This window comes from Nicotiana sylvestris, chromosome 9 (assembly GCF_000393655.2).
Source record: "Nicotiana sylvestris chromosome 9, ASM39365v2, whole genome shotgun sequence".
Taxonomy (NCBI): Eukaryota; Viridiplantae; Streptophyta; class Magnoliopsida; order Solanales; family Solanaceae; genus Nicotiana; species Nicotiana sylvestris.
The window spans coordinates 94327784-94346192 of record NC_091065.1 but is presented as its reverse complement, the minus strand read 5'-3'; the positions used below and the strand labels follow the sequence as shown (position 1 = coordinate 94346192).

Here is an 18409-nt window from a genome sequence, read left to right as displayed (position 1 = left end):
AATGGAAGGAAAACTACTACAAAATAACTGGAATGTCGCCCACCTCAAGTACTTCCACTTCTGAAAAGAGATGCCGCCTAAGTCGTATTCTTTTTCCCTCACCCGGGTTTTGTCCCAATCGAGTTTTCTCGGGGAAGTTTTTAATGAGGCGACGAGGGGCACGTCTCGAGGTTCGAAGTATTGTTCATTGCCCCACCTACTGATGACCTCTCCAGACTGAGCAATGAAAGGACTAGATATAAAGAATCTCCATTGTATGTATGAAATCGACATGCACCGCCATTGTATGTACGAAATTGACATGTACCGCCATTGTACTACGAAGTCGACATGTATCTCCGACATATGAATAAAATCACTCCATTATGTATACGAAATCAACACGTGTCTCCAATGTATGAATAAAACCGGCATATACTGTTGATTCCCAATTTTTTCCCTTAATATTTTTAAATGCATCTATACCTTTAAAACTATGCATTAGTATCAATTGATATTTTCCAACAATTTTTATATTTTTTAAAATTAATTTATCCTAATATTTTACTTATATAAATAATTACAAAATGCATCACAAATGATTTTAAAATATCTTTTGATTTAATATTACTATTTATATTCATACTAAGTTCAAATTATTTTACAAATGGCCAAATTTACACTTTTGGTTATAATTGCAATAACTTTGCAATTATAGCCCATGCATACATCATTGTATTATTTTACCAAATATTGGTCCGTTATATTTTTAAAATATTGAATAATTGTTTTGAAACATTTCTATGCATGAAAATTATTTTTATAATTTATTAATTATTTTATAATTAATATTTTTACTTAATTACTTGGGTATTCAATAAATAGCCTCTTATTTTCAGATTTAACCTAAGAAAGACCAGCCCAAAACCCCTTTTAATTTGGCCCAATCTCCTTAGGCCCAAATCTGATATGCTCAACCCAATACCCCCGTCCAATCTCGACCGTTGATCATTTTGATCAACGGTCCACAACCCACCTTACCATAATTAACCTAACCGACCCCTCCCCCCAAACCCTCTCATTCTCTCCCTCACACGTCGTCATCAACTCCCTCTTCTCTCAAAAATCTCTCAGCTAAACCCTAGTTCTCAAGTGCTGTCACTGGCATATACCTCCACCCCATGAGGTTTCTATGGCTTCTCCGACCAGACCTGGCCTTCTACACACCATGACTTCTTGATTTCTTGGATCCTTGATAAGATCTCAAAGAACCTAGTTCTGGTTTGAAACTTTGATTATTAGCCTGTCTCAGGCCATTGTTCGACTATGAGTAAGAACTTCTCTTTATTTTTGTTACGAATCTATGGGTTCTTGACATATGCTCTCATTTCTATTATGTTTTCTAAAAAAACCTAGTCTATTACCTTCGATCATTTCTATATATGTATAGATCTGAGATGAATCGAGCACTATTACATGTTTTTCTCTAAAAATTTTGGGTTTTTAATCGATTATTCTTGCTTTTCCCTAAAACTAGGGTTCATTATGAGTTATTTTTCAAAGGTCTTCTGACTTCTAAATGTTTAATCGATTCTCTTTTCATCTTCTTGACTAATTTTTGCTAGAGTACTTGAACCCTAGTTGACTCTATGTAATATACTGATCTTTCCAATCCTTGCTTCGATTTAGGGTCTTTCCGTGTTACCAATCGTATTAATTTGCTCTGTATTTTCTGACTTACACATTTTCTTTGTCAAATCCAGTATTTTGTGGTTTTCCCTAATTAATCTCTGTTAGGATTTGAACCTGCTTTTTCCGACTAAGTTTTATATTTCTTTGAGGTTTTACTTAGTCTTATTTCTATTTATGCAAGTCGAGTAATTCTTTCCGAAAATTAGTATTCTTTTGAAAAGTCTTGCTGATTGCTTTGTTCTGTTAAAGATTTGTATGCATAGACTTTATTCATTTCCTTGTTTGTAACTTTAATTGGTCATCTCTGCCTTAATTACTTGCCTGTATAACTTTGGGATTCTTACTAATTCTTTATTTGGTATGGTCTAGTCTCCTTTGCCTTAATTAAATCCCTGGTGTTACCGTTAATCAATTACCCCTAACTAGAGGGTCTATTCTAGACTCCCTTATGATAATTGATTCTACGACCTTATGATTGCCCTTAATTGACTAATTTCTGATTCTTTTACCTTATTTGTGCTACTCTTAAACTACTATATAAGCACTCTTATTTTACCTCTTAAACACGAACACGAACACGAAGTTCAGAACACATACTCACACTCAGACTCTCTCTTCTTTCTTTGCTACTTGTGATAATTATTGGTCTATCTAGCTAAAGCCAAGGCTAGACATTTGAAATACACATGTTTTACACTCTACACTTTCTTCTTTAATTGGTATGTCTCTAAGTTAAATTTTGAAACTCAACTCATGTGTTCCATTTCTGCACTAGTTTAATTGGCCATGTATCCAATTTGTTTCCATGTTTACTACTTTATTCAGCATGTCTAAATTCTGCCTTCTCTTGTTCAATGTGTAATCAGCATGTCTAAACATTACTTGGTTCTTTGATACTTGTCCAATATGTTTACTTAGATCCCTTACCCCCTCCCCTCCTTAACTGGTGTGACCATGTTAGTTACTTAGTCTCCTAATGTATTCGATTGGCCCTAATTGTACGTCCAATTCTGTTCAACACACCCTTGTCTTCAACATGATTTTGCTACATTCTTTCTCTATGTTTTAACTGTTTATTGCCATGACTGACTTGTTTAGTGCACTCCTAGTTGTTCTGTGCATTTGTTGTCTCAAATGTTTACCTATTTATGTGGTTTCAACTCTATATGTTCCCAATCCTTTTCACCCATGTTTGTAAATTTGTTGGTTAAGTGTTTGTGAATCTTAGCATTTTATGATTAATTGGTTGTTTGCTGAATTTGCTCTCCTCAGAACTGGTTTAAAAAATGCTCTTCTACTCTTAGTATTCTCCTCATAACTAGTCACTCCTAGCATCTTCTTAAAACTGTTTTCTATTTCTGAAATTCTTCTCACTTCTGAAATTGTCTCTACACTAGTTTTTACTAAATCTTTCAAAACTATGTCAAGCACTCTCACTTTACTCTTAGACTATTAGGTTCTGCTCCTCTGGTGTGTGTACTACTTAGGGATCCTTGAGATTACTTTGAACTCTGGAACACCAGGGTTGGCTCTTCCACATTACACATAATCAATCCCTATTTGAGAAAAGGTCTTGGTGTGAGCACTGCCCAGGATTCTTGAGGTCCTTAGGGAACTCTGACACACAAAGTCACACTATTGGTTGTGAGATCTTTGGTTTTTGAGACTGTATTGGAGTCCTGGCATTCCCAGGTTTACTTTGGACCTGATTTAGACTCCCTATAGTATAGTTTCATTTATTTATATAATTCATTCAATCTTGGTCTGTAATAATATTCTTTGTAAACAGATATTGGGGTAATTAGTAAAAAGGGGAGGGTTCCTATATGATTTTGTGGGAAACCGGGTAGAAATCCTGCTTTAGGTTTATATTATGATTCGCAATAGAAATCCTGCTTTAGGTTTATATTATGATAGAAATCATGCTTTAGGATTATGTTGTGCTTATCTGCAATAGTAATCATGCTTTAGGTCTGTGTTGTTTGCATTAGAAATCCTACCTTAAGATACGTTTACTGCCTTTGCATATTAGAAACATGTTATAGTTCATCACTTCATTTCTGATTCTGCATAAGTTGTCACCACTTGGAAATCCCATAATTAAGTTATTACTGTAATCATGCTTAATAAAATGATCATCTCTCTCTGTGTATTAGAAATCCTGCCTTAGGACTCTGTTTGCATCTTGCTTTAAATCGTATCTACGTCGTTAAATGAATAATTGTCCATAAAAAGGTTTTAAAACAGTCCAACACACAGGTATCATGTCTTAGTATAAATACGCATGAAATCAGTTTTGTAACGTTAACCGCCTAGATCAGCATGCATATAGGACTGAATAACTTCAAGTTTTTTTAATTAGTTCCCAGACTATGATTGCATACAGACTAGATCCTAGGCAAGCCTTAGGTAATTAATGGCTTTAAGATTGTGAAATTGTACTCTACTTATTTGTAAAATTGTCCAGTTTTAACAGGCTTTAAAAATCAGTAGGCAAACTGATTAGGATTCTGTCACTTTGCCTTAAAACAATGCTACTTATTTTGTGTTTGTGATACTCACCTAGATACCATATTCTAGGACTTTTCTGAAACTACCTGAAATCTATGCTTAAGACGTGTTACTTATTTGTTTATGTGTGGAGGTAAATATGAGCCCCCTAACTGTTTCTCTATTTGATAGTCCTATATGTTCTTTGTTGTCGCTTATATTTTACCTTTTAAATACCTAAGAGTGTCTAAAACTTCCTAAGTATAGAGGTCCTAAACACCTCCAGGACCACAAGGAAGGGACGGGTAAAATAACGCTTAGAGGTTATTAATTAAAATCACTTATATAACCGTTAAGGGAGGGGTAATGGGTAGTAAAAGGATATGATGACCTGTGCGCTAATGGCACGTGTAACCCCTCTATTTGAAGAAGGCTTACTGGGTATTGTGCAGATGTTATCCTATAGGCTAACCAACTTAGGACTTCCCTTCCTCAATTTACATATGTATGCTTAGACTGTCTAAACTCCCTTAATTTGCATATGACTATCTAAACTTCCTTAATTTGCATATGTGTGCTCGGACTGCCTAAACTTCCTTTATTTGCAAATGTGTGCTTAGACTGCTTACCTATTAAATGAATAATTCACATGATTGAGTTCAGCGGGGACCCATCGTTGTGGACCGCGAGGCATGCCTAACACCTTTCCCTCAAGGTTATTTCGAGCTCTTACCCTAATCTCTGGTAATTCAAACTGGTTGCGTGAGTTAATTGCTCTAGGTGCCCTAACGCACCTTAATCCGTTAGGTGGCGACTCTTCAAATACCCAATTCCTAAAAGGAAATGAGTTGTTCCCAATTAATGTTGAAACCCGGACTCCGCGAGGAAAAAGGGGGCGCGACATATACGAGACTCCAGCAAATAAAATAGAATGCCACCCTCACAACAGGATACTACTTCGGCAACAGCTCAAAAGTAACATCCCAATGGCTAAGGCCATCGTCAAAGAAAAGAGTTCAAATTCACTCGAACCACGACGGGATACTACTTCGGCACCAGCTTGAAAGTAACATCCCATTGGCTAAGGCCATCGTCAAAGAAAAGAGTTCGACTTCACTCGAACCATGACGGGATACAACTTCGGCACCAGCTCGAAAGTAACATCCCAATGGCTAAGGCCATCGTTAAAGAAAAGAGTTCGACTTCACTCGAACCACAACGGGATACTACTTCCGCACCAGCTCGAAAGTAACATCCCAATAAGGCCATCTTCAAAGAAAAGAGTTCGACTTCACTCGAACCACAGCGGGATACTACTTCGGCACCAGCTCGAAAGTAACATCCCAATGGCTAAGGCCATCATCAAAGAAAAGAGTTCAACTTCACTCGAACAACGACGGGATACTACTTCGGCACCAACTCGAAAGTAGTATCCCAATAGCTAAGGCCATCATCAAAGAAAAGAGTTCGACTTCACTTGAACCACGACGGGATACTACTTCGGCACCAGCTTGAAAGTAATATACCTATGACCTAATTTGTTGCTAACGAAAAAAGTTTCATTAAACTCACAACACAACGGGTTCAACATTTCAACAAAGATTCAGAATAACATGACTGCGGCAAAAGAACAAACTGGAAAAAGGAAACAACAACTCAGAGGTACACGACCTAAACAATTTTCATTACAGCAAATATATTACAAGTATTTGTTTTTACAAAGGGCTCAAAGATGCCCTCACAAAAATGGCAAAGCAAAAACAAATACAACTGAATACTACGCCACATCATTCTCTATGGAATACACCTTCTCGTACCAAGAATCGGAGGCTAGTTTGTCTGCATCACCAGAATTAATATCATCCCTGCCATGCGTGATGGGGTCATACCTACATGCCTCACGAGCTGCACAGTCCTTGGCACACACATCACGAAGCTCTGTCTCAGATGCCCTCCCATCAGCATAAAGAGCCTTATACACATCGAGTCGGGCTTCAGCGTGAACCCACAGCTCATACAAATGGCGAGGCACAACAGGATCAACCAAAGCATGGGATGTAGAAGGTTGCGACTGACGTCGCACGTCCTCCATTTTCAAAGAAGCCACCTGCTCATTTAACGTGGACAATTCCGCCTCCAAATCTTGAATACGCCCCTCAAGTCCCAATACCTTAAGTGCAGACAAATCTACCTCCTGGCCCTGTTCCAATCTACAAACATGGAGGGCGTTTTCTAAAGTCGCTACCTCGGTGATGACACTTTCCCTATCCCTTTCAGCGTGGGCCAATCCGTTAGCAGTTGCGCTAAATCACTCTTAAGGTCAACGACCTCCACTACCTTCATGTCCAGTTCAGCAGTTACATTGGCCACCTTTGCTTGGAGGTCAGCATTTTTGGAAATCGCTCCCTTATTTAGCTCAAGCTCATCTTCCCTAACCTTAAGGGCCGCCTCAAGCTCACTACAACGGGCAATGGCCTTCATAAGGTCCTTGTCTCGCTCTTTCAATTCTTCGACCTTACGTGCCAATTGATCCTCCCTCTACTTAAGCCCATCGCGAAACAGCTGAAAGTCGCGATCCTGAGTGAAGAGATCGGTCATCGCACGATGCTTGGTGCGGTATTCTTGATACTTAGAGAATATCTTCCCATAGACGGTCGTCCTCCTTCTTTCTCGATGCTCACGCTTGATCTCCATGATGAGGGTGTAATATGAAAAACAAAGTTAAAATAAAAGGATGGGCCAAGAATAGTAAAACAGATCCAACGACGAAAAGAAAAGAGAGGCATTTACCCGTAGAGCCATGCCAGAAATGCTCCGTGACAACTCTGCATCACTCATCGCTCTAAGTGCCTCGCTCTTAGGAGCAGCACATAAAAGGGCAAAAACAGACGCCACCTGATCACCTTTCGACAGCAAGTCCTAGTCCCTAGGGACGACTATGTGTTGATCAGAACCCTCCGTTCTGACCTCTACACGAGTGCGATGCTCCAAAAATTCGCGAACATCCCCTGGATCGACGTTCGAACCCGAGTCATCGCCCTCGGCGCGTAAGCCCTCTCCAACAGTAGATGATTCGCCATCCTCAGCGAAACGCACAGTCCCCTCCTTGGTGTATTCCTTCTGTTTGGGAAGATCTCCCCGCCAAGATGGCATCCGCCATAAACGCGGGCATAGGTGCCATTTCCAATGCACCAATCCCACTCTTACTAGTATCAATGGCCACGTCTTTCCCGAGCTCTACCCTCCTCTTTTTTTCTCAACGAAGGTTCGTCCCCATTAGAGGACTCATCCACGAGGTGATAGACTGGTAAAGAGGAGATCTTTTCCCTCACAACTATATCCCGAGAGAATTCTCTCACCTGTACCGGTCGAGCACGACCCTCTCGGACGGACTCCTCCAAAGTAAATTGCATTCCCGCTGAGGCGATGGCCTGAAAAAATGCAGGAATTGGGGCCCTCCGCCTAGAAGCTCCATGACCTGTCATCACAAAGAGTCATATTAATAGACAATAGCAAACAGCCGAAGAGCGGTATAGAGGAAAACACTTACCGAATGAGACCTTCGGCCCAAAACGTTTCACAAAAGCGGGCCAGTCTTGAATCTCCACTGCGTGAAGCAGTAAACGGGCTACCCAGTCCCTTATACCGATGATAGGATGGGGTGTACACCCCACAGCTGCAAAAGAAAGCCGTAGATAAATACTAAGTTGAACAAAAAAAAAGAAAAGTAAACAAGTTACGACACATACGATTATCATTCCACCGTTCCAGGAATCCAGCAGGTCTGACGCAATGTGTACAGTTTTGACAAAGAAATACTTATGCCAAAATTTACGGCTCGCCCGGTCGTCAGTTCCGACCACCAGCTCTTTGGTCCCATGGTGCCTCAAATGTACCATAGTACCCCTGTGAAAACTAGGGGAAAACAAGTGCAAGATGTGGTGAATGTCAACTTCGCACCCTGCCAACTCCGCGTATTTTGTCAACACCAAAAATATTTTGTACATGTACGGAGAAAGCTACGCCGGGCAAACCTGATAAAACTAACAAAATTTTTCTACTAATGGGATAAAGGGAAAGGAATGACTAATCACAAAGGGGTATTCATAAAAAGCACAATACCCCGGTCTATGGACCTCCACGAAGTCCCTCCCCGCCGGAACCATCTCGACATGAGGGGGAATATTGTACTTAGTACTAAGGGCATCTATATGGGCCTGCTCAATTTCTGACACTACCGGAGCAGGAGTAGGAGCAGGTTCTTTAAGGAAGTCACTTTGAGACATGGGGTGTCTCGACAGTAACTCATCCACGGTGGGAAAACTGTCCCCTTCCTCCATTGTCATGTCCTCGCCACCAGAAGGAAGCGCCATGGATAACGGGGTGGCGTCAGAAATCCCCTGACGTGACCGATGTGTTCTAGGCATATCTATGGCAGAAGATGTGTTAATAAAACAAAAAAAATCAAGAACAGTGAACGGAAGAGAGAAAGCAAAGAAATCACAAGAGCAAAAGCTGAAGATGTGAGAAGGAATAACCAAAGAAGAAATGGCCAAGAATTTTAAAAAAACAATCCCTTCACCTATTTATAGGGTTGGGTAGCGCCAGAATTGAAGCAGAAGGCTGCCAATGACACCAAAACCGAAGTGACAAACTATCAGTCTCTGTCTCGGGAAGACGCGTAATGATAACGCACGTGGGAGTGATGTTATTTCCCAACAGGACACACCACCCAAGGTATCGTGAAGCGCACTACTCTTCCGTTGTTGGCCAAATCGTTACGATTCGCAAGCCAAATTTCTCCGCAAGTATAGGCGATGTCCGCTTATCAAGGACGCACCAGGCCGCAATCTCGACAAGCGGAGGGACTAACTGTATAGGTCCAAATTTGGACGACCACGACCACTACTGAGTACGGCGAGGAACGAGGTCCTTACGATGTAGCGTCCTTTGGTCGTTATAAATGGTGACGACCGACAGTGGTTAGCGGATGTACGATGTCTGCAGTAGTGTAAGCGTAGTAGGAGACAGTGGAAATATGTTTTTGGAATATTCTTTATATTATACTTTTTTAGGGTTTAAAGGGGATTGTCCCTTATAAATAGAGAGGGAGAACACTTTGTAAAGAGGGGGAAAGTGAATGCAAACAAGACAACTTTTCTTACTACAGATCTGAAATTCATACATCATCTTTTATCTTGGCCAATCACATTCATTGCAATATTTTGCTACATTTGAAGTTATCACATTTATGAGTAATCATTTGGTTCCGACAGCCTAGGAAGCATAACTCACCTTATTCTTCTCTTGCATCATTTAATCTAGATTTCATTATACTTGGCTGAGATTTACTTCTTCATCTTCATTAATTGATTTAATCAAAAAAAATTCAATATCTTTTGGTCAAACATGGCTTAAGACGGACTCTCCAGCCTGTAAATCGGAGGCATATGATTTTGACCGTATACATATACCTACCAGAACCCGTTGATAATTCTTAGCTTTGGTCATGAATGGGCTGGAATTTCATTGTTTTGTGGTATTGCCCTATGTATTTTGGAATTATGCGGGAGCTGTGAGAGGTCGTTGGAGTGAAAAGTGGGATTAAAAAGGAAAAGGTAAAAAATGAAGAGGGAAATTTGGTGCTGGCATCTCTTGGAGAAGAAGAAGTAACGCTGAATTAATATCAAATTAAACATTCTGAAAGACGAAACATCAAGGGATTTACTTTTGACTTTTTTCGTTATTTAAGTGTTAATTAATTAATTGCAATGGTTCAGTTGATATTAATTAGGAACTGAAGACTTCCTAATTATTAATTGTAAATGGTTCAGTTGTGACTCTTACTTTTTGAAACATGAATTGAATTGAAAGAAAGAGGGGGAAATGGCAAAAAAATGTGAAAAAACCTAAATTGATTTCGTGGCTTTAGAGAGTCACCTCAATACCTCACCCTAACCATGACCAGATATATATAGAGATTAAAATTAGTCCTGTCATTTCCAAAATTCATTGAGTCCGTCTCTGGCAATTTCAGATTTTTGTTCTTCAATCTTCCCACGTTAATTTCTTGTTGATTATTTTAGGCCATGTAAGATTTGCTAGAAAATTTTGCAAACTCATCTGCAGGAAAAGCTTGGATCAGATTCAGATAGAAAAAGGCAGGAGTTTTATTAGTTTACATTATTTGCTCCTCACCAACAAGTCGCTCTTGCATAAAAACAAAAACGAGGAACGAGTACTACCAGACAACATGGCTAGACTAGCGCTGCGCCTCATTTGGAGATATCTGGTAGGATGCTTTACACAGGAAAAAAGCAAAACTTAGTACAAGTTCTAATTAAGCAGCAGCAACCCTCTCTGATGAGCGAGCTCTTCCTGAGGAACGGAAAATGAGAGTTTCCTCCCTGTTGAACTTCAGCCTCCTCGCCTCATCCCTTGAAATCTGGTATGAACTGGCAATCACATCCACGGGCAATCCTCGGATAGCAGAAGTGCGGCCGCTCAGAGTGTTGATCATGGCATTGTCATTGGTGTTGAATTCCACCCACTCGCAACCTTCGGTCTCGGCGTGTTTCACGACGGCATAGTTCTGTGGCACCACAACAACCTGACCCTGTCGGACTCTGTCATCTAACACTGCTTGTCCTCTGTGATCCACAATCTGAATCCTTGCCTCTCCCCTTGTTATGTAGATTACCTTGTGTGCATTGGTGACCCAGTGTGGTGCCATGATTGAATCCTGCCCATTAATTAAATGGAAGTAGTAATCAGTCTACGTATATATATTAAATTTGAAGAACTACTGTTAAATGATGCAAATTGAGAAGTAAATTGTGTCATAATTTAGGCAGGACAGGGGCGTATTAAATTTTAAATACCAGTAACTCAAATGGTCAGTGAATTCTGAGACTTACTGTGTGGAGAACTCCCCTGGCAGCGCTGAGACGGAGGAAGCTGAGGATGGGAAGAGTGAGGCTGTTAACGGTGGTGAAGCGTCCAGCATTTGGGTTGTAGATATCAGCACGTGAGGGATTGTCAATGTTCTGCCTGACTTTAGCGGAACAGATGGTTTCCTCAATGCCGTTCATGCGAGGACCATATTGTCCTTGCTCTTGTCTCTCCTCGCGCTCCTCTTGTTCCTGTGAGAATGGTGGCCTCACAACTCTGAGTCCTTGCTGAATGTTAACAATGTGGCCTCTCTGGTCGTCCTGCCCTTGAAGTCTCCTTGCTATCTCCCTGTCTACGCCAAATGCCTCGGCCAAGACCTCTACGTCAAAGCCATTGAAAACATTTCCAGATTCGAATCGTTCCCTGCGCAAGCTTTTGCCACCGTATTGTCCCTGTTGTTGCTGTCCTTGTTGTGGGTTTCCAGCTATGAAGAATCTCTGCAAATAACCGAAACAAGATTTTTTTTATTTATTAACCAACACTATGGCTATAGCTATATGATTTTTTAATTATTTTTTTTAGTATGTTAGCTGAACCTTTCCAGTTTCTAACGTACCCTTGAAAATTGACCAAGTTGGTTGGCATTGTTACTGCTGTCTTCTAAACAAACAAGAACAAGCTCCTCATTTCCTTCGTTATAGGCCCAGTGAGCAGCTCCAGCAGGGAAGGCAATAATGTCACCCTGTCTGAACTGTCCAATCCTCTGATGGCGATCTTGGAATCTTGAGCCTGCACCCCTTTCACCTTGCTGCATTTGCTGGGACGACTGGAAAGTTTCGGGGCATCCAGATTGCATGATGCCATAAAATCCCCGACCTGAACATTACCCATACATGAATGTTAATCAGTTGATACAAATAGTATAAATTACCAATGAGAAATTAAATTAAAAGATAATGTCTGTACTTACCTCGTTCAACATAGGCAAGCAGGGGAGTGTTGACATAAGAAGGCAACAACATGCCTCTAGACTGGATGACGTGGCGAATTAGGGAGACGCCAGCACATTGGAACTGCTGGTTATTTTGGTCCCACAACTCGGTGACTCCAGCTTCGGCTTGAATGCGGGTGGTGGGTTCCTGAGGGCTAAGTCTATTGAGTTGGCATTCGCCTTGCTGCTGTTGGTATCTCTGCTGAGCAAAGGTACCGTGCAACACCAGAAGGAAACTCAAGGAGAAAGAGAGCCAACTAGAAGCCATGATTATTATTATTGAGTAGAGAAGATATGAAAATATTTATCGATGGGAAGTGGCGAGTGGGAATTGATAGCATTTATAGGAGGGAGAGGTACTTGAGGGATTGACACATAGCAGAATATGTAGGAGAAAAGCTCTGCCATTTTGCGCTTTGCATGGCTATCAAAGCATGCTGGTTTACACCTAATAAGTCTGCCTCATGCATTCAGAGTTTAGGTGGCTTCTTCCTTCTAAGAACAAAACAAATAGGAGTTCTGTTTTACAGTGATTTTGTTTTAATCGGAGTTGTTTTATCCAGTGAGTGCGAAGTACATAAACATCAATAACGAGGTAACTTGACTTTCACCCTGTTTTCACCCTGTTGGGTAAATATCTGTACATCATTACGGAGACTTTCACCTAGTTTATATAAGTATGATATAAGTTTAATGATGGAGCAAAGAATTTTGCTTTGTTGATGATGAGCTCAAATTATAATATCCTATTTTTCAAGTTACGAATTATGTTTGCTATGACAATTACATGTGTGATTGTTACTGCATGTCAATTTAACTTTATACGTAGTAAAAAAGGATCCACAGCTTAAGCTAGTGCAGTTGAACAATTTTACCCTCAATTCCTTTCTTTATTATCATTTTCCAAATTTCTTGTCTTCTTTTGGTTTCTTATATTTCTTTAGTTTTTACTTTAGCATTTGACTGCTGATCAATAGTGACAGTCAGAAATTATTATGAGAGGATTAAAAAATATACATTTAAAATTTGATTCTATTTTATATCGCAATATTTAATCCTTTTTGCTAATGTATTAGAACTTTTTCCTTCTGTTAAGGAAATTCAACAACATATAATATATAACCAAAAAAATAATTTTGTCTGAGTTGCACAATATGATTTTTCAAACGAATGAGATTCAATTATACTGCTTCCTTCAAGCTAGCTCTTCCTGTAATGATCCGATCGGTCGATTTGCTTTCTAGATCCCCGTTCTCCTAAATAAGACTCCTCGTATGTATTTTTACTATTTTATGACTTGTGGGTATGGTTGGTTTGGGTTTGGAAAAGTTCGGGTTGAAATCGGAATACTTAGTTTCTTAATAGTGGCCTAAGATGGTCAAGTTTGACTTGAATCAATATTTTGAGCAAACGACCTCGGAACCGGGATTTGATAGTTCCAATAGGCTCGTATGATGATTTTGGACTTAGGCATGTATTCGGATCGAGTTTCGGATGATCCGGGAGCGTTTCAGCGCTTAATGTTGAAAGTTGGTGCATTGAAGGTTTACAAGTTCGTTAAATTTGGTTTTAAGTAGACTATGGTGTTATCGAGGTCCATTTGGGATTTCGAGCCTAGGAATAGGTATGTATGGTGATTTATGACTTGTACGCAAAATTTGGTGTCATTCCGAGTTGTCTAAGTATGATTAGACGCGTTCGGAGCTAGTTGAAAAGTTCAAATTTCATAAGTTGATTCAATTTGGTTTTGGGGTTCGATTCTTGGTTTCGATAGTTTTTATTTATTCCGAGGGTTTGAGCAGGTCCGTAATATATTTATGGACTTGATTGTGCATTTGGACGGGGTCCCGGGTGACTCGGGTGTATTTCGGACCGTCCGGAGCTAAGTCAAAAAATGCTACTATGCTGGTTCTGGTTTCTTTCTTCGCGAACGTGGAGGCAGTGTCGTGTTCGCGGAGAAGGAATTGGGGGACTGGGCAATTTTCACTTCGCGATCAAAAGGTCACGTTAGCAAAGCTTTGGGACATGTGGCCTTCGCGTTCGCATAGAAGAAAGGGATATGGGAGGGGTCAAAACCTATTACCCTTCGCGTTCACGAAGGTCTGACCGTATTCGCTATGCTCATGCTGGGAGAACCTTTGCGGTCATGATACTGCCTTCGCGTTTGCGTTGAAGTTTTCCTGGGTCTGGTCAAGCTTTGCCTTCGGTGTCACGATCCAAAATTCGTTAAAGGTCGTGATGGTGCCGAACACCACTGTCAGGCAAGCCAACACTAAATAGTTAATTAAATTCTCATTTTAATATTTTTGAAATCATGAATTTCTTTCAATTTAACTAGCAAAAGGTGAACTTTACAGAACAATTAAAAATATTTTCCAATTCCAGTACTGAATATCCCATAATCATCCCAGAACCTGGTGTCACAAGTGCATGAGCAATTACTAGGAAATAAAATAAAATACAATAACTGTCCGGAATATAAATTTGGACAGAAAAGAAAATTCAAATACTCTGAAAGAAACTCTGTTGGTTACGGATCGTCTCATAAGATGCAGCTCACCTAAGTCTCCATATCAACCATGACGCTGTGCTCACTAGGCCACTAGACATACATGTTCCTGTACAACAAAAATGTACAACAAGTACAGTATGAGTACGAAAATAACACGTACCCAGTAAGTATCCAGTCTAACCTCGAAGAAGTAGTGACGAGGGGTCGACTTCGACACTTACTAGTGGTCCATCAGGTACAGTAGAGAGGTGAATAAATATGAGGCGGAGTAAATATATGAAATAAATAAGTATAAAATATGTGGTACAATTTCCCTCTTTACAATTTACTCAAGCTCTCAACTAGTACGTTCCCTCATCAACCGAAGCATATATATATATATATATATATATATATATATATATATATATATATATATATAGTGGATTTCATCAAAGAGGTTGTCATAATTCAAATTAGGGAAAATCCCTCAGATACACTGGCTTGTTGCCGAATATTACACACGATTCCATGAGGAAAATATATAAAAAATACCGAGGCGTACGATCCGATCCAACATAAAAGTAAACTGTGCATTGCCGAGGGTCAAATGATGCGAACTATAGATGCATCTATTACCCCGCTCGCAAATCATACATGCGACGCGGTCAAATATAAATTTAAAGAAGTACGCCGCTCGCGGATCATACATGCGATGCAGTCAAATATAAATTTAAGGAATTACCCCGCTCGCGGATCATACTTGCGATGCGGTCACGCGTAGATTTTTTAAGTTATTATAGTATTCTTTCATTCTTTTCAAAATACGAAGTTCAAATGAAAACCTTTAAGATCCCAACTTTTCCTCAATTTCAACTCCTTTTAAAATATTTAATATCAAACTAAATCTTGCTCCCTCTCAAGGTAAACAATAAACATAATTCAATAACTATCAACAAGGCATGATGTAAGCCTAAACTACCCGGATATAGGCATAGTTAGTAGCTACATACGGACTCTCGTCACCTCGAGCGTACGTAGCCCCCACAAATAGAAGCACATAATAATTTAGTTTACCTATGGGGTTAATTCCCTCTTACAAAGTTAGAAAGGAGACTTACCTCCCTCTGAAGTTCTATAACCGGCTCCAACGCCACTCTAACACCTCAAACTGATTCCAAACGCTCCAAAACTAGCCAAACAATGCGCAAACCAATGAAAATATACTCTAATATTCATAACAATTCAATTTACAACAATTTCCAACTCTGCTGAGAAAGTCGATAAAATCACCCTCGGGCCCACGTGCCCGGATTCCAAAAAATTTCGAAATGAACTTTACCCATAACCCCATAAACTCAAATATCTAACTTATTCCAAATTCCATGTCCAAAATCGTGGTTAAAATCCAAAAATACCAAATTCTAGGTTTTCTACCAAAATTCCACAATTTCTACTAATTTTTATGTTCAAATCCATATATAATCATGTATTTAACTCAAAAATGTAAAGAAAGCACTTACCCCGTTATGGTTGATGAAGATGGCACTCCAAAAGTGCTCCAAAATCGGCTCTCATGGGCGAAATGAAGTGAGATAGAGCCAAACCCTCGTTTTAAAGAAGACACTGCCTAGCCCCGACCTTCGCACTTGCGGCCTCTGCCCCATTCACTCCCAGCCGCTTTTGCTATTCACTACCTCGCTCAGGGCTGCTTTTGCGATGAAGCTTCCGCAAAAGTGGTTACACCAGCAACCAGAACCCCCTTCAGTTTTTCCTTCAAGTCAAAATCGATCCGTTTTTCATCTGAAATCCACTCGAGGCCTTCGGGACCTCAACCAATTATACCAACATGTCCCAAACACATTATAAACTTAGTCGAGCCTTCAAATCACATAAAACAATGCTAAAACCATGAACCGCACGCCAATTCAAGCTTAATAAATTTTAGAACTTCAAACTTCTATATTCAATGCCGAACCTTATCAAATCACGTCCGATTGACTTCAAATTTTGCGCACAAATCACATTCGACATTACGGACCTACTTCAACTTCCGAAACCGGAATCCGACCCTGATATCAAAAAGTCCACTTCTGGTCAAACTACTCAAAAACCTTCAAATTTCTAACTTTCGCCAACTTACTCCAAAATGACCTACGGACCTCGGAATCCACTTCCAGACGCGCTACCAATACCAGAATCACCACACGGAGCTATTTCTAGACTTGGAATCCCAAACGGACATTGATAACATTGAAATGCACTTCAACCCAAGTTTATGTAATTCTTCCAAAAATGCTAACTTCCATAATAGGCGACGAACTGCTCCTGGATTATCCAAAACTCGGTCCGAAGATACGCCCAAGTCCGGAATCATCATACGAACCTGATGGAACCTTCAAATCCCGATTTCGAGGTCATTTACTCAAAAATCCAACTTTAATCAATTCTTCCAACTTAAGGCTTCCGAAATGATAATTTTCTTTCCAATTCTGAACTTCCGAAATTCCAATTCCGACCATACGTACAAGTCATAACATCCGAAGTGAAGCTGCTCATAGCCTTAAACCGCTAAACGATGCACTAGAGCTCAAAACAACCGGTCAGGTCGTTACAATGGGGATCGCGAGGCTTCTTCCGCAATCGCGAAGAAGGATCGATGGGCAATGTCTTGATTAAAAGTCGGGACTTAGGCTTATTTTTCTCATTTCTCATTGTGTTGGCCAAATTTGGAGCTTCTTGGAGAGGGGTTTTCACCAAGCACTATAAGGTGAGTGACTTATACCTAATATAAGTTAAATACATAGATTATGGGTAGATTTTAACATGTAAAATATGAAAAATTTAGGAGCTTGTTGGAAAAAACTTAGGTTTTGATAAAAATGGGATTAGACCACAAAAATAATTATGGAATTAAGTAGAAATTATATATTTATATTTGTTAGGTTATGGGTAACATTTATTTACAAAAAATTTCCGAAATCCGGCCACGTAAGTCCTGGGTGAATTATAGGAATCTTCCAAATTGGGTTGGGTAAATACTATAATAGTTAAATTATAAACTTTTGAGTATATATTGATTGGTTTGTACAATATTTGTCTAGTTTTGGATTTCTCGACACCGATTTGAGGAAATTAGTGTGAATTTTGGACCGAAAATAGGACTTGAAAACGAGGTAAGTCTGTTGCCTAACCTTGTAAGAGGGAATTATCCCCGTAGGTGTTTTAAATGGTTATTTGCGAATAATTGTGTGTCATACGTACATACAATATGATGAGAGTCCGTACGTAACTAAAATCATGCTTATGTCCGGATAGACTTAAGACTTTGCCATGTACTACTTGATTTATTTGCACCCAACTTGTTAGTTTAATTATCTGAATTTATAATCAAAATTAGATAAAGGATTGTAAAAGACTAAGTTCCATTACTTTGAGTTATGGCAGAACACTTGATAGGTAACGAAACTTATGCCTTCTTTGGGTATTATTCCTAGTAATTGTTGATCAGAGTTAGAGTTATCTCTATTCCTACGAATTAGTCTGAACGCTTCGGCAATATATCATATGTATCTATGGTTCGCGTCGCTCGACCCTCGGTAGTGTACATACTATTCTAGATCGGACTGTATGACCTGGGCATAAATCGTGCGTGATATTGCTCGGAGTTTGATTATACTCGATATTTCATTCTTGATCTGAGACTTAAAAGTTACTTGGTGGCTATTATGTGTTAAAGGCTTGGCCTGTGATAGTTGGAGACTTTAAATTGATATTATGCTTAAGAATTATTCATTACTGTTTCTTATTTCACTGTTATTGTTGTATTTCATGCCTTCTTATGATTTTTTACACTTTATTTATTGACCTCTAGT

The 18409-nt window shown here is 39.6% G+C and overlaps 1 protein-coding gene across 1 annotated transcript; it reads right to left on the bottom strand.

Annotated features, from left to right (window-relative positions):
• Positions 1-10232: 10232 nt before the first annotated feature.
• Positions 10233-12364, bottom strand: LOC104213834 (11S globulin seed storage protein Jug r 4-like). Its single transcript, XM_009763383.2, has 4 exons — positions 12023-12364; positions 11669-11928; positions 11079-11549; positions 10233-10903 (listed from the first exon to the last, which is right to left on the bottom strand). The coding sequence occupies exons 1-4, from the start codon at positions 12309-12311 to the stop codon at positions 10502-10504; spliced, it is 1422 nt and encodes a 473-aa protein (XP_009761685.1). The 5' UTR covers positions 12312-12364; the 3' UTR covers positions 10233-10501.
• Positions 12365-18409: the final 6045 nt, after the last annotated feature.

Bases quoted from the DNA above. Each gene is read 5' to 3' on its own strand.
- LOC104213834 (XM_009763383.2), bottom strand. From the start codon at position 12,311: ATGGCTTCTAGTTGGCTCTCTTTCTCCTTGAGTTTCCTTCTGGTGTTG. The intron at 11,929-12,022 runs GTAAGTACAGAC...GGTAATGTTCAG, and splicing joins GCTTGCCTATGTTGAACGAG to GTCGGGGATTTTATGGCATC. The intron at 11,550-11,668 runs GTACGTTAGAAA...GGTTATTTGCAG, and splicing joins AACTTGGTCAATTTTCAAGG to AGATTCTTCATAGCTGGAAA.